This window comes from Schistocerca cancellata, chromosome 7 (genome assembly GCF_023864275.1).
Source record: "Schistocerca cancellata isolate TAMUIC-IGC-003103 chromosome 7, iqSchCanc2.1, whole genome shotgun sequence".
In the NCBI taxonomy this organism is placed as follows: Eukaryota; Metazoa; Arthropoda; class Insecta; order Orthoptera; family Acrididae; genus Schistocerca; species Schistocerca cancellata.
In genome coordinates this window covers 251058789-251072932 of record NC_064632.1, presented here as the reverse complement: position 1 = coordinate 251072932, position 14144 = coordinate 251058789, and the positions used below count along the sequence as shown (strand labels likewise).

The following is a 14144-nucleotide window of genomic DNA, read 5'->3' as shown; positions in this document are numbered from 1 at the left end:
AACTCCCAGTTCACATATGCCACTACAATGCAACTGCAGTATGCTACTAGCTGTGGTGATACTTTTGTTGGTGTGTGAACCCAGAGTAATGCATGGAGGTATTTTTACCTCCATGGAGCAATGCACAACTGCTGCATGGATAGTGTTCATCTTTTGCCATATCTCTGCTTTTTAGCATTCTACTATTTCTTTCGCGTCGTCTGTCTGTCTGATTGTTATAATATCTCTGTGTTTGTTGTCCTACATAGGAAAGTTGTTGGTATACGTTTGGAGGCGGTGTACGGAAGGAGTTTAATGAAGGAGATTTAACTAGTTTGTGTTAAAGTTATAACTAAATCATGGCGGGAATGAACGACGAAAAACTGCGGATGATGGAGGATGAAATGAACAGGTAATTTAAAGCAGTGTTAAGTTTGTTTGTATTACTTTAATTTTATTTGTTCCTTGGAACATGCCCGTATAAAATTTGTAGCCATGTAATATTGGCTATATCTATGTAATGAAGTAACGATGGGTGAACGCGTTAATTTGGCACTTATCGAGTTGAGGGGGACAAAATTTTCGAAAATATTTTTTTGATCAGTTAGACTCTGTTGGTCTCGAAGATGTTATTTATTTTCATCCCCGATAAAAACTTTTTAATATATCGAGGGAAAATTTTTTTTCTCATTTTTTGACCGGACCACGAATATATTATTTGCAAACATCATTCAAGCTAAATCGTGGAACATTAAACCACCCGGATAAAATCGCCTCATTCACTTTACACTAAAGCCAAATAACAGTGTAGTTAAGTGTTAGTTTAATTTTAGCGACCTTAAGATACAACTGTATAAAGTATTTTTATGGACTGTGTTAATGTACTCTGAGACAGAATAACTATAAGTTGTTTTATCAGAGCTTAAGCATTTTGTCTGATTGGAGTGTAGTGAACTACAGGGGGCAAGTAAATATCATAACAGAGTATTAGAGACTATGATGAAGTATATCATTACATATTTTAAAAACAAAGTGTTAGAAAATGCTTAAAGTTTTTACACCACCAGCCATTCTTTAATAGAAAACGGTGTTCCCATAGTAAAGTTTTAAACATAATATAAACTTTGTGTTTCATTTTCTTAATTAAATTATTTCTTGTGGAAAGTTATTACATATTTAATTTCATTCTTTATTTTTATCATGGATGACGTCAGTAGAGACGCACTATTAGTAATAGACATGTCAGTTTGGTGCTCATATATTGGTGTCATATATACTCAAATAGAGAGGGAGCAGAACACTGGCAATGATTCTTTTGCATCTGTATAATCTCTTTGAATGAAGGTTTTGCTGAGAGACAGATGTGTAGTGCAGTCCGCAGTTAACATTAGGTTGGAAGGTAACATTTTTTCTGTGGGTCGGCAGAGCCAGTGAATGTGTACGTATGAAATGTTAAATGTAATGGTTCACTGATCTGTAGTTTAGTCCAAAGTCTGCATTAGGTGGGTATTTGATTGCTTGGTTGTCAGTTAGCGGAGAACTGTTGAACATTTCAATTAATCCATTTAATCTACATTTGAAAACACTTCTCTTGTCTGTTAGACATTTTATTTCTGTGGGAAGATTATCGAAGGCCTGTTGCACTCTTTTCTGTTCCAAAGTGTTTCGCTGTCTAGGGATCTCCAGATAATTTTTTTCATCTAGTATTGTATTGTTGAATATCTTTGTTACCATCAAACTGCAATGGATAAACCCTAGCTGACAACAAATTTCGCGAGGGACTAAATCTACTCCAAGGCTGTGGTTAATGTTGGCAATTGTTTTAAACAGATGCCTGCAAGGTGTAGAACAACAATAACAATAATATTTCTTGTTGTTTTATTGTCATTGGACCATGACAGTGGTATACAAAATTTCACATGGTGCTATAAAATTGATTATTTAAAAGACTCATTATTAACATTACAATGTTAGTTACAGCTGTAAGTTCCTTTGTAATGTAGGCCTAGAATAAATGAGCAGCTAACCAGTCGTGTATAGTGTTTGTTTGAATGCTGTGATGTAAATGTTTTATAGTTTATGAAAAATCTCTAAATAATTTGTGCCCCATGAATTCATAACAGTTAATTGATCAATTTTGGTGGCTAAATATCATCTGTAGTGACATATCAAGCCCCAAGATGCCAACACAAAAGTGATTTCAAATTGTTGACCAATATCATTAAACATTACTATGACACAAATATATAAACACCAAGTACAAAATCTTAGTCATACAAATACTGAAGCTAATAGGATTATTGTCAGAAAATGATGATTTTGGGCAGGGACAAACTAAAATTTAATGTGACCAAAAGTGAAAATAACAGTTTAATATACAACATGCAATGACAGAAAAAAACACAGTTAGAGCAAAGAAACTATAATTAGCAGTGACAAAATTAGCTGACCAATATCTGCCTCTATATACACACTTGCAAGCCACCATATGGAGCATAGCAGAGGGCACATTGGACCACTACTGCAGCCAATCAAGGCAACTTTTTACCAGTCATGGTATCTTTGTATCACTTACTGTTTTTATTTCAAATGGTTGGTGTTCCAGCTACTGGCATTATTTTGTTCAAGAAGTAATGGAGGTAATAAAATTTATTTGTAGAACAAGATAATGCCAATAGGTGGAATACCAACCATTTGAAACAAAAAGTGGTGCAAAGACACCTTGAATGGAGAAGTTATCTTGATTGACTTTAGTAGTGGTACAGTGTGGCCTATGCACCAAACGGAGGCTTGTGGAGTATGTATGTAGATGTAGATATTGGTCTACAACTAACAGAGGTAATAAAATTTGCTTTTAGAACAAAATAATGTGAGTAGATGGAACACCAGCCATAGGGAACAAAAATAGTAAGTAGTATAAAGATAGCCTGACTGGTGAAAATTTACACTGGTTGACTGTAGTAAGTTCATTTCTTGTTACATTTATAAAAGAGAAAGAACTGTTACCTGTATGGCATTGTACGAGCTATAATTGCTGTTATCTTTGTGGTCCTCAGACAAAATGTGCAATGGTGGCAGTGGAGTTGTTCTGTAGTCAACTTCGTATACTGATTCTCTAAATTTTCTCAGTAATGTTTTGTGGTGGTGTGTGTGGGGGGGGGGGGTGTGGGAACTACTGTCTTCTGTCCAGGGATTACTATTCTTACTATTCGAGTTCACAAAGCTTCCTTTTAATAGTTGTGTGTTGATCAAACCTACCAGTAACAAATCTAGCATCATGCTTGTGAATTGCTTCGATATCTTCTGTGAATCTGATTTGGTGGAAGTCTCAAACACTTGAACAGTAATCAAGAATGGGCCACATTAGTGTTCTTTATGTGATCTCCATTATAGATGAGCTACACTTCCCTAAAATTCTCCCAGTAATTCAAAGTAGGCCATTCACCATCCCTGCTACCATCTTTACAGGCTTGTTCCATGACATATTGCTTAGATATTTAATCGGCATCATTGTGTCAAGCAGCACACTGCTAATGCTGGATTCAAACATTAAGGGATTGGGTCCTACTCATCTGCATTCACTATTTTTCTACTTTTAGAGCAAGCTGCCATTCATCAGACCAGCTGGAAATTCTGTGTAAGTCATCTTGCATCCTTTTACAGTCGCTCAATGACAACACTATGTTGTACATTACAGCAGATTGCTGCTCGCCCTCTTCATCAGATCATTTATGTACATACAGAAAAGGGCGATCCTATCACCTTTCTCTGAGGCACTCGTCTCCAGTGAAAAGTCGCTGTTGAGAAAAACTTACTGGGTTCTATTACTCAAGAAGTCTTTGAATTTCTTGAGTATCTGGAAACGTAATCTGTGCACTTGGACCTTTGTTCATTCTGTAGTGGAGAACCCTGTCAAACACTTTCCAGAAATATAGGAATATTGATCCTGTTGCCCTTCATCCATAGTTTGCTGGATGTCATATGACAAAAGGGCAAGCTGAATTTTGCATGAGCAGTGCTTTCTAAATAGATCCACTTAACCAATACGAACACAAAAATCCTGAAGCAGATTGCACTAAAAAAGCCTGAAGCTAAAACCAACACACATAGCAAAAAATTGTGAACACTAGTGAAAGAAATTGTTGTCATCATCAGTTGAATTGGACAGCTCAACTTAAAATATAGATGCAATACGTAGAGGCCAAAACTTACACAACAAGAACAACTTCAGCAAAAGAAAGAACCAAATTTACTAGACATCAGATTCCCAGAATGAGTAGTCAAGATAACACCATAAATATTTAAGTAAAACTGGTGGTCTGAGAACTGCCACCCTCACCTTCTGGCTCATAAAACGGTGGGAGAAGCAAATGCGTTTATCTTTTACTACCTGCTACCTGGAGCCATATAATACTCCATCAGTGAATTGGAACTCTCCATTGCCCTAACCCATTGTCTGGATAGGGCCCCAGGGCCAGACCACATCCACAACCAAAGGCTGGAACATCTCTTAGTGGATTGCCAGTGCCACGTCCTTGCCCTCTTTAAGCAGATCTGGAATGAGGGTGAGTTCCTTATGAGTGGTGAGAAAGCATGATAGCTTTGATACTGAAACCGGGTAAGTACCGCCTCGAGATGGACAGTTATTGTCCAGTCAGCTTTACCAACATTCTCTGTAAGTTGCTTGAATGAATGGTGAACAAGCAGCTGTGTTGGCTCCTTGAGTCTCAGGGCCTTTTGGCTGCATCTTGGGGCAGATTTCACAAAGGCTGCTCCACTGCTAATAATTTGGTTAACCAGGAGTCCACCATCCGGTTGGCCTTTGCTCACTTACCTCCGCACATCGTCAGCACCTCATCACTTGTCTTTTTTGACCTACAGAAAACTTATGACACGACATGCTTTCACCATATCCTTACTGCGTTACATGAACGATGTCTCTGATGTCTACTCCGGATTTTTGTCAAGAACTTCCTGTCACACCATACATTCCTGGTGCAAGTGGGTGCTTCATTCAGTACACCCTCCCTCCCCAGTATCCAAGGGAACAGGGTCCCATGAGGCTATGTACTGTGCGTCCCACTTTTTCTGGTGGACATCAATGGTCTAGCAGCAGCTGTGGGGTCTTTAGTAATGCCTTCCTTATATGCCGATGATTTTTGTGTTTATTGTTGCTCCACTAGTAAGTGTTGGTGAGCGTTGCCTACAGGGCACCATGTAAATGGCACAGTCATGGGCTGTCACCAATGGCTTTCAGTTTTCAGCCACCAAGACTCCTGTCGTGCACTTTTCTCATCATCGTGCTGCCCATCCACACCCAGAGCTTCACTTAGATGACCAGTTATTTCTTGTAGTTTAGATGCACCACTTTCTGGGTTTAATCTTCAATTCCTGGCTGACGTAACTTACCCACCTTTGCCATCTTAAGCAAAAGTGCTGGGGACAACTCAATACAGCTTGCTGCCTTGGTAACACTAGCTGGGGTTCAGATCGGTCTACCCTGTTGTAGCTCTACAAAGCCCTGACTCTGTCCTGTATTGATAATGAGAGTCGTGCTTATGATTCAGCATCACCCTCAGCATTGCAAGTAGTGGACCCCATTCATCACTGTGGGATCCAACTTGTGATGGGAGCCTTTCGAACTAGCTATGTGAACAGCCTGCTAGTCGAGGCTGGAGTCCCTCCATTACCTATCAGGCTCCAACAACAGCTATACATGTTTGTAGCTTCCCAGAACATCCCATCAACCATTTCCTTTTCCATGGAAGTGAGCTCCACCTCCCACAACAGTGACCCAGAACTGAGTTTACAATTGCTGAATGCCTCTGATGTCTCTGTTCAGAACAGCAACTTCCTCCTCTGTCGACTGTGCGCAGGGAGACATTGCATCTGCCGCCAGGGCTTGTGCTCTGACCTCTGATTTGTTTGGAAGTCTCCTTTGTTCAAAGGTTCTGTTGACCCATGATTATTTTTGCCACCTTTTCTTGGCTGTCCTTGAGAAGTATCCAGCTTCAGAAGCGGTATTCACGGATGGCTCAACAGCAGACAGATGAACAAGCTTTCCATACTCTTGTGCACAGTGTAGTGAACTCCATTCTCTGCCAAATGGCTGCAGTGTCTTCACTGCTGAATCAATGGACATTAATTAGCACTTAACGATGTTTGTTCTTGCACTGGCAGGAGTATCCTTCTCTGTAGTGACTCCCTGAGCAGCCTTCAGGCTATAACCATTGCTGCTCTCCTCACCCACCAGTTATGGCTTATCCAGGATCTTGTCTCTGACCTCCATGAAGCAGGGCAGCCAGTTGTTTTCGTTTGTTCCCCCGGTTATGTTGGGATTTCGGGAAACGAATGAGCAGACTGGTTAGCCGATCTGGCCACGAAGATGCCGATTCTGGGTCCCAGAACCAGAACTTCATTCGTTCAGATGCCATCGATTGCTTGAAGTCTGGATCTACATCTACATCCATACTCCGCAAGCCACCTGACGGTTTGTGGCGGAGGATACCTTGAGTACCTGTATCAGTTCTCCCTTCTATTCCAGTCTCGTATTGTTCGTGGAAAGAAAGCTTGTCAGTATGCCTCTGTGTGGGCTCTAATCTCTCTGATTTTATCCTCATGGTCTCTTCGCGAGATATACGTAGGGGGGGAGAAATATGCTGCTTGACTCCTCGGTGAATGTATGTTCTCGAAACTTCAACAAAAGCCTGTACCGAGCTACTGAGTGTCTCTCCTGCAGGGTCTTCCACTGGAGTTTATCTATCATCTCCGTAAAGCTTTCGCGATTACTAAATGATCCTATAACGAAGCGCACTGCTCTCCGTTGGATCTTCTCTCTCTCTCTCTCTCTCTCTCTCTCTCTTCTATAAACCCTATCTGGTATGGATCCCACACTGCTGAGCAGTATTCAAGCAGTAGGCGAACGAGCGTACTGTAACCTACTTCCTTTGTTTTCGAATTGCATTTCCTTAGGATTCTTCCAATGAATCTCAGTCTGGCATTTGCTTTACCAATGATCAGCTTTATATGATCATTCCATTTTAAATCACTCCTAATGCGTACTCCCAGATAATTTATGGAATTAACTGCTTCCAGTTGCTGACCTGCTATATTGTAGCTAAATGATAAGGGTTCTATCTCAGAATGGTCTGCCCTAATCTTTCTAAACAAGCTGAGGACAATTAAGGAGACTACAGCCATGTGGCAGTCTTCCCTGTGTGCTTCTCACAGGGAATCCACCGTCCTCTTCTGTAGACTCCGCATTGGCCACATTTGGCTGACCCATGGCCACATTCTCAGACGTGAGGATCCCCCGCACGGCCTATGCAGAACTTGCCTGATGGTGGCCCACTTAGTCATCGACTGCCGCAATTTGGCTGCTTTGAAGTGGAACATTAATCTTCTTGACACGCTCCCACTGGTGCAAGCAGAAGATGTCAACTCAGCTGACCTGGTGTTACATTTTGCCTATGAAGGTTGTTTCTGTTCATCCCTATAGGATAGGGTGTTTTTTAAGTAATTGATTGCCTGTGGGATTGGTGGGGCACGCCTCTCTGCCACCCGCTCCCCTCCAGGGGTCCCTTGGCAGCCCTCGCTGGGTGGCCCAGCCTGGCCTCTGCCCTTTTCGCCTTTTTATTCTCTTTATTCTTTTTAATTTCTTGGTGTTAGTGTCTTGACGTGACTGACGTTTTATGACTTGTCTGTGCTGTCTTTTTTCTGGGTTTTATCTCTGTTTTTTAAGTTGCGTTAATTACACTTAGGCTTTTGAGGATTTTCCTTTCACCTCCCTCCTTTGACAACTATTTCTGGTTTGTCTCTGAACAGATGAAGGGAATAGTGACCTTGCAGTTTGGATCCTTTCACTCCAAACCAACCAACCAAGGCAAAAATGGTGAACAGTAATAAATCAACACAATTCACCAACCAGTTTAAAAACGCAGAACAAAAACAAGTCAGTTACTGTACTTTCGAAAACACTTGTTTCATGGATGGGATATTTAACATAGGACTGATAAAAAAATGTATTTCAACGTAACTGTAACATGAAGACTGAGTCTATACTTGTCAAGCTGTGTTCTACTAATGATGGACTACCACATCTTCACTTGTAGCCACTGGAAGGATATTGACATGACAACTTTGTCAATCTCTTGTTACTGTCTTATACATGATATTTACGGTACTCCCAAATGACACCTACCATTTGCAAAAAATCAGTAGTTTGTTCATCTGCCATCTCACTCAACAACATTTAACTGTTGAATATTAATTTTGATTCCATGTTGCTGAAAATAACACAGCAAGTCAGGAACCAAAATAACAGACTAATAAATCAAGTCTTATACCACAGATTAATACAGTATAAGGACCAGTGGAACATACCATAGAAATAAAAGAAAGGATGCATACATCACACAAGTAAAATACACAACATAACATTAATTTGTATACTCCAGTTCAACAGTTACTGCAGTGTAGCCTTTACCAGTTGTATGGATAAGACTCTAGAACACATGGTCAACTGCCACCTTGTCTGGCTGCTCGAATCCCAAGGTCAGCTGAGCCACTCCCAGTGCAGTTTCAGATGCTACCATTCCACCCTTGACAATTTAATTCTGCTGGAGACGGCGATGCCGGAGTCCTTATGCCGAAACCATTTGGTTTGTGTGTTTTTGGACCTCGAAAAAATGTGCTATGCTACTTCAAGGTACAACATTCTTCACCAACTTCATGAATGAGGACTACGTGGACGCCTGCCACTTCTTATCCAATCCTTTCTCAAGGACTGGCGTTTTTGATATTGCGTTGGTGAGGCCTCATCTGACTGCTATGTTCAAGAGAATGGGGTTTCCCCAAGGCAGTGTCCTCAGTCTCACATTGTGTGCCATCACTATCAATGGTATTTCCTCCGCTGTCAGGAGCCCTGTCAAATGCCTGTTTGTGGATGACTTTACAGTCTTCTGCTATTCCTCTGATATTACAGCGACGACAACGAGGCAGCTACAGTTGACCATTAGGAGGCTGGAAATCTGGGCTAGGATAACTTCTTTTTGGTTCTCACCAGGGAAGACAACATGGTCAGGTTGAACCGTACCTGTCGAAGTTTTAACCAATCAGTGTTCACAATGGAGGACGATATTTTACATTTTCAAGGAACTGTATGCTTTTTGGGTTTATTATGTGACTCAAAATTAACTTGCCTCCCACACCTGAAAGAGCCAAGGGCAAATGGCTTCCAATCACTGAATATTTTGAAAGGTCTTAGCGGAAATACAGGTCCCACTTCCTGCAGTTTTATAGGGCATTTGCTCGATCACATTTAGATATGGCAGCATGGTCTGCGGATCAGGCCGTACTTCCTACCTCAAGACGTTAGACGTTGTCCACCATGAGGGCATCCAGATATTGACTGGTGCCTTCCAGACCATCCCAGTTTCAAGTCTTGTGTGCAGAGGCTGGTGAACCACTGCTATGGATTCAGTGACATATGCTTGTGGCTTGACAGACTCTGAAAATATCAGCATCATCTCAGTCATTGGCATTTATTGCAGTGGTCCAACCCACTTTTGAACAGCTGTTCAGGAATTGGCCCCATGTGATGAAGCCATTTGGGATAAGTGCTACAGACAGTATCAAGGCTCTGGATCTATAAGACATTCAAATACACAGTCAGAGGTGGAACACATTGCTACCTTGGAAATTGTAGGGAAGGGAGGCAGACTTTTATACATTATAAACTGCTCCGCAAGTGGGAACAGCCTTCGTCCCCACCCATGCATGAGGTTGGCTTGCTGACATTTCATCAGGACACTGATGACCATGGTGTTCAGCACCCCTCACCTCAAATCACCATCACTGTCCAGCAGCTCGGGCCAGAATGCAACTATTATGTGAGACACAAACAGCAATCTGGAGGAGGTGGGGAAGGGAAAGTGAAAGGGATACTAGTGTGTGGGTGGGGGGTGAGACGAACCCAATCTGACAGAGTATGCAGGGAGTAGAACGCCATCAGGCGCAGCTTTATGAGGTTGTGAGGCAGGGAGGTGGGGGAAAAAGGAGTGAAAAAGAAGAGAAGCGGGGAAAGATGGGCAGGTGCTTTGGCAGAGGGTGAGAAACAAGAATGAGGAGCAGGTGACAGGACAGAGGTGGTGGAAATTGTTGGATGGAGGGTGTGGGAACAGTACGTTACCGTATGTTGAGGCTGAAATGATTACGGGAGCAGAGGATGTTTTGTAAGGATAACCCTGACCTGCACTGTTCAGAAAAGCTGGTGATGAAGGGGAGGATCCAGATGGCTCGAGTAACGAAGCTGTCATTAAAATCAACCTGACGGGGTAGGTTAAACCTGTGGCAGGACTGGAGTAGGAAGTGCTTGATGGGTGGATTGGGCAGGTCTTGCACCTGGGTCATCCACAGGGATATGATCCTTGTGGCACAGTGTTGGGATTGGTAGCAGTATAGGGATGGACTAGAATGTTGTGTAGGTTAGATGGGCAATGGAACACCATCTTAGGAGGGATTGGGTGAGATGTCCCTCATTTCAGAGCATGATGTTAGGTAATTAAAGTCATGGTGAAGGGTTTGGTTCTCTTGTTCAAGTCTGGGGGTATTGGGTGACGAAGGGGGCACTCCTTTGTGGCTGGTTCTTCGGGGTTTTTTGAGGATTGCAGATGTGAGGGTAAATGGCACGGGAGATCTGTTTGTGGGCTAGGTCTGGGGGATAGTGCCTGTCTATGAAGCCCTTCGTGAGCCCGTCAGCATACTGAGCGAAGGAGTTCTTGTTACTGCAGATATGCCGTCCACGAGTGGCTACACTGTATGGCAGGGATTTTTTGGCGTGAATGAGACGAAAGGTGTCAAAATGCAGCTACTGTTGGTGGTCGGTGGATTCAATGTAGACAGAGGTGAGGATGGAGTCATCAGAGAGGAGGTGGTCAACTTCTAGGAAGGTGGCATGCTGGGTTGAGGAGGACCAGGTGAAGTGGAAGTGAGAGAAGGTGTTGAGGTTGTGAAGGAATGAAGATAGGGTTTCTTAGCCCTAAGTCCAGATCATGACGGTATCATCAGTGAACCTGAACCAGATCGGGGATTTGGCATTTTGGAGGCTAGTAAAGTCTCCTCTGGATGGCCCATAAGCAGGTTTGCATAGGAAGGTGCTATGCGGGTGCCCATGACTGTGCTGCAGATTTGTTTGTATACTTTCTTTTCAAAGGAGAAATAGTTGTGGGTTAGGATAAAATTAGTAAGGTATATGAGGTAAGAGGTAGTGGGTTTGGAGTCTTAAGGATCTTGGGAAAGGAAGTGTTCAGTAGCAGTAAGACCATGGGCAGGAGGGATGTTAGTGTAGTGTGTAGGGAGGTGGCGTCAACAGTGCGAGTAGGGATTCAGGAGCTTAAAGGGGTGAGGATGGTGGAGAGTCAGTGATGGAAGAGGTTGGTGTCTTTGGTGTGGGAGGCTAGTTTACAGGCAATTGGTTGGAGTTGTTGGTCAATATCTGCTTTAAAGCAGTAGGTTACTTGAGAAATTGTCTTTACAGCACAAGTCTTAAGACTTCTGAAATTATTAATACTGTGAAGGAAAGTTGTAACATCTGCGTGTAGTGCTGTATGAATTTAAATCATGATGGTAGGTTATTAATCATTATTAGGATTAAGAAAGGACCCAGTATAGATCCCTGTTGAACATCTACCTTAACTTGTTCCATATGGGACCTTTCCTTGCCAACACTGGAAAATTTCTTACCATTCTGCAGATATGTTTTTGATATTAGTGGGAGAAGTAGTGGTTGTTGTTGTTTACTCATCCAGAGGCAGCATACACTGGCTGGATTTCACAAGAAAATACAAGGGTGTACTGCACTGTACACAAGGGTACGTAGTACCCTAAGTGATGTTGCCTTCAAAATTGCTTATACAACTCTGATTAATTACAAAAATGTATGAAAAAGCCATTTTATATGGAATAATTAGTTGACATTTTCATATAAAAATCTTATTTACAAAAAGATATTTTGAGTGCTGTATATAGTTAACATATATGTACAAATAATTTCGGAGTTCTGTAGCCTTCCATTCACATTATGGCAAGTATTGATCAAAAACACTATTGACATATCGAAAACGAATATGGTTATTGGCTACAAGTTTATTACAATTGTTCATTGATGCCGTGATAGCAATTTGTTATTAAAAATTTTAATCCTGCTTCCTTAATAAGGCCTTTTTTATTTCTTTTATCTGTTTTGGGAGTTTTTTTGTACAATCTAGTATTCTAAATGTTGGTTTGTTTTTGTGCTAAAACCATGTTTTCTATTTTTATATGGATGTCATTGCACATACTTGTATTGTAAGAGTGAAGATTGGAATTAGTTTTGATCTTCCAATACCTTTTTATATTACCGTAATTATACTTTTTTCTATATAGAGGCATGGCAAGAGTAGAATATCAAGCAGTTGAAATAATTGTTTGGAGGGTGTTGGCCTTGGACTGCTGGTAATTATTCTAACAATTTGTTTTTGTATATTGAGGATGGTTTTCAGATTTATCGTATTATGACCGGAAGTAGAGGCCATAGGTAACAGGAGAATTGATGTAAGTGAAGCAGACAGTTGTGCTACACTATATATTACCCACAGTACATAGTTTCACATGCCACTTAATTACACAAATGCAAAGCAAGCGGAACTTGGCTTGTTAGTGAGATACAGGGTGTGGACTTTCCAGTCTAAATTTTTGTCAGTGAACACACCTAAAAATTTTGTGACAACTACCCTCTCAGTTTGTTTATTTTGAATTCCGAGGTCCAGGTTATGACGTGACTTTGTTTATCTATAGTTAATGTTATTAGTTTTTGAAATACAGAGTGGAGCAAATAAAAGTGGTCCAGATGAGCAGATACGATTGGATGTGAATGTATGCATATAAGCTCATCCTGTGACATGCACACCATGTGTACACCCACCATGTGATCCGCACCAGTTCAGAGCATAATGCTGGGTGTGTTAATGCAAAGGGGATGATGCTACTCACAGTGGAGCAGCAGGTATTTGTTGTGGAAAGTTGTGTGAGAAGTTTAATGTTGTCAAAGTGCCAGCAAAGAGTGCCGTGCAGTGTTTAGTCCGAAAGTGGCATCAGGCAGGATCTCTCTGGAAAAAGTTAAAAAACTTCTAAAATGTACACACACACCAGAAAATGCATCCACAGTTCACCAAGAAATGCCTCTGTGTCCTACCAAATCAACCCAATGCCTGTCGCAAGAGACCAGCAATCACATCGATCATGCGGACGAATACTCCATCTGGAACTGTTCTCCAGGAAACTTTTATTTGCCCCACCCTGTATTTAAGGTTAACTTGATCATTTGAAAGCAATTTTCTTTACCTATATTCCAAAACTCCTCTGGTTGCAGATGTTGACAATTACATCACTTAGAGTGATTTTTGCATGATCATCAAATAGAGTTATATTAGTACCATTGACTGGAATCTCGATATCATATACATACATCAGAGATAAGATAGGTCCTTGGACACTGACCTGTGGTACCCCCGAATAGCAGATCTGTATACAGTACTTTGGTTTTTAATGTTTCTTGAAGTAGTTTCAACTACCTGGAGATATAACTGAAACCATTCCTTTGACACTGTTGTCTTTAATGCTGTGGAAGTACATTTCTTCTAGAAGTCATGTATGTCCTACCCCAAGGGTATGCTTAGCTCACATTAAGTGACTTGAGCGAAGCCTTCGTCTTAAAACACATAAAGGAGGTACAAGAGGCATTCAGTTAGTGATGCAACACTTTTTTTCTGAAAGAAGGATAGGTTTATTGAGGATTCCAATACACCATATTATTTCCCACACTATTTCCTGCAAAACCCTATTTTTCAACATAACCTCCGTTCAATGCAATGGGCTTATGCCACATTACTGGGAGGGCGCGTATGCCCGCATAGTACCGCTATACTGGTAGACGTCAGAGCCAATGTGTTGCTGCATCAATAACCTCCCCACCATCCATGTTGCTTGTAATAGATAAGCAACTCTGCACAGATAGTCCTTCATTTCCCTTCATTGTCTTCTGTTTGGTGGCAAGGAACCCAGTCTGCAGACACCTCTGATTAAACCAACTTGTGGACAAGTGTGTCAGCACTAGCAGCAGAGATGTC

General features: G+C 41.5%; 1 protein-coding gene across 1 annotated transcript in view; it reads left to right on the top strand.

Moving 5' to 3' along the window:
• The first annotated feature begins 207 nt into the window (after positions 1–207).
• The window catches only part of LOC126092502 (RNA-binding protein 42-like), a 331306-nt gene continuing 317369 nt past the window's right edge, over positions 208–14144 (top strand). Inside the window, exon 1 of the mRNA XM_049908125.1 lies at positions 208–391. Coding sequence (XP_049764082.1) covers positions 339–391 — 53 coding nt within the window. The 5' untranslated portion in view covers positions 208–338. The remainder of the gene's footprint in view (positions 392–14144) is intronic.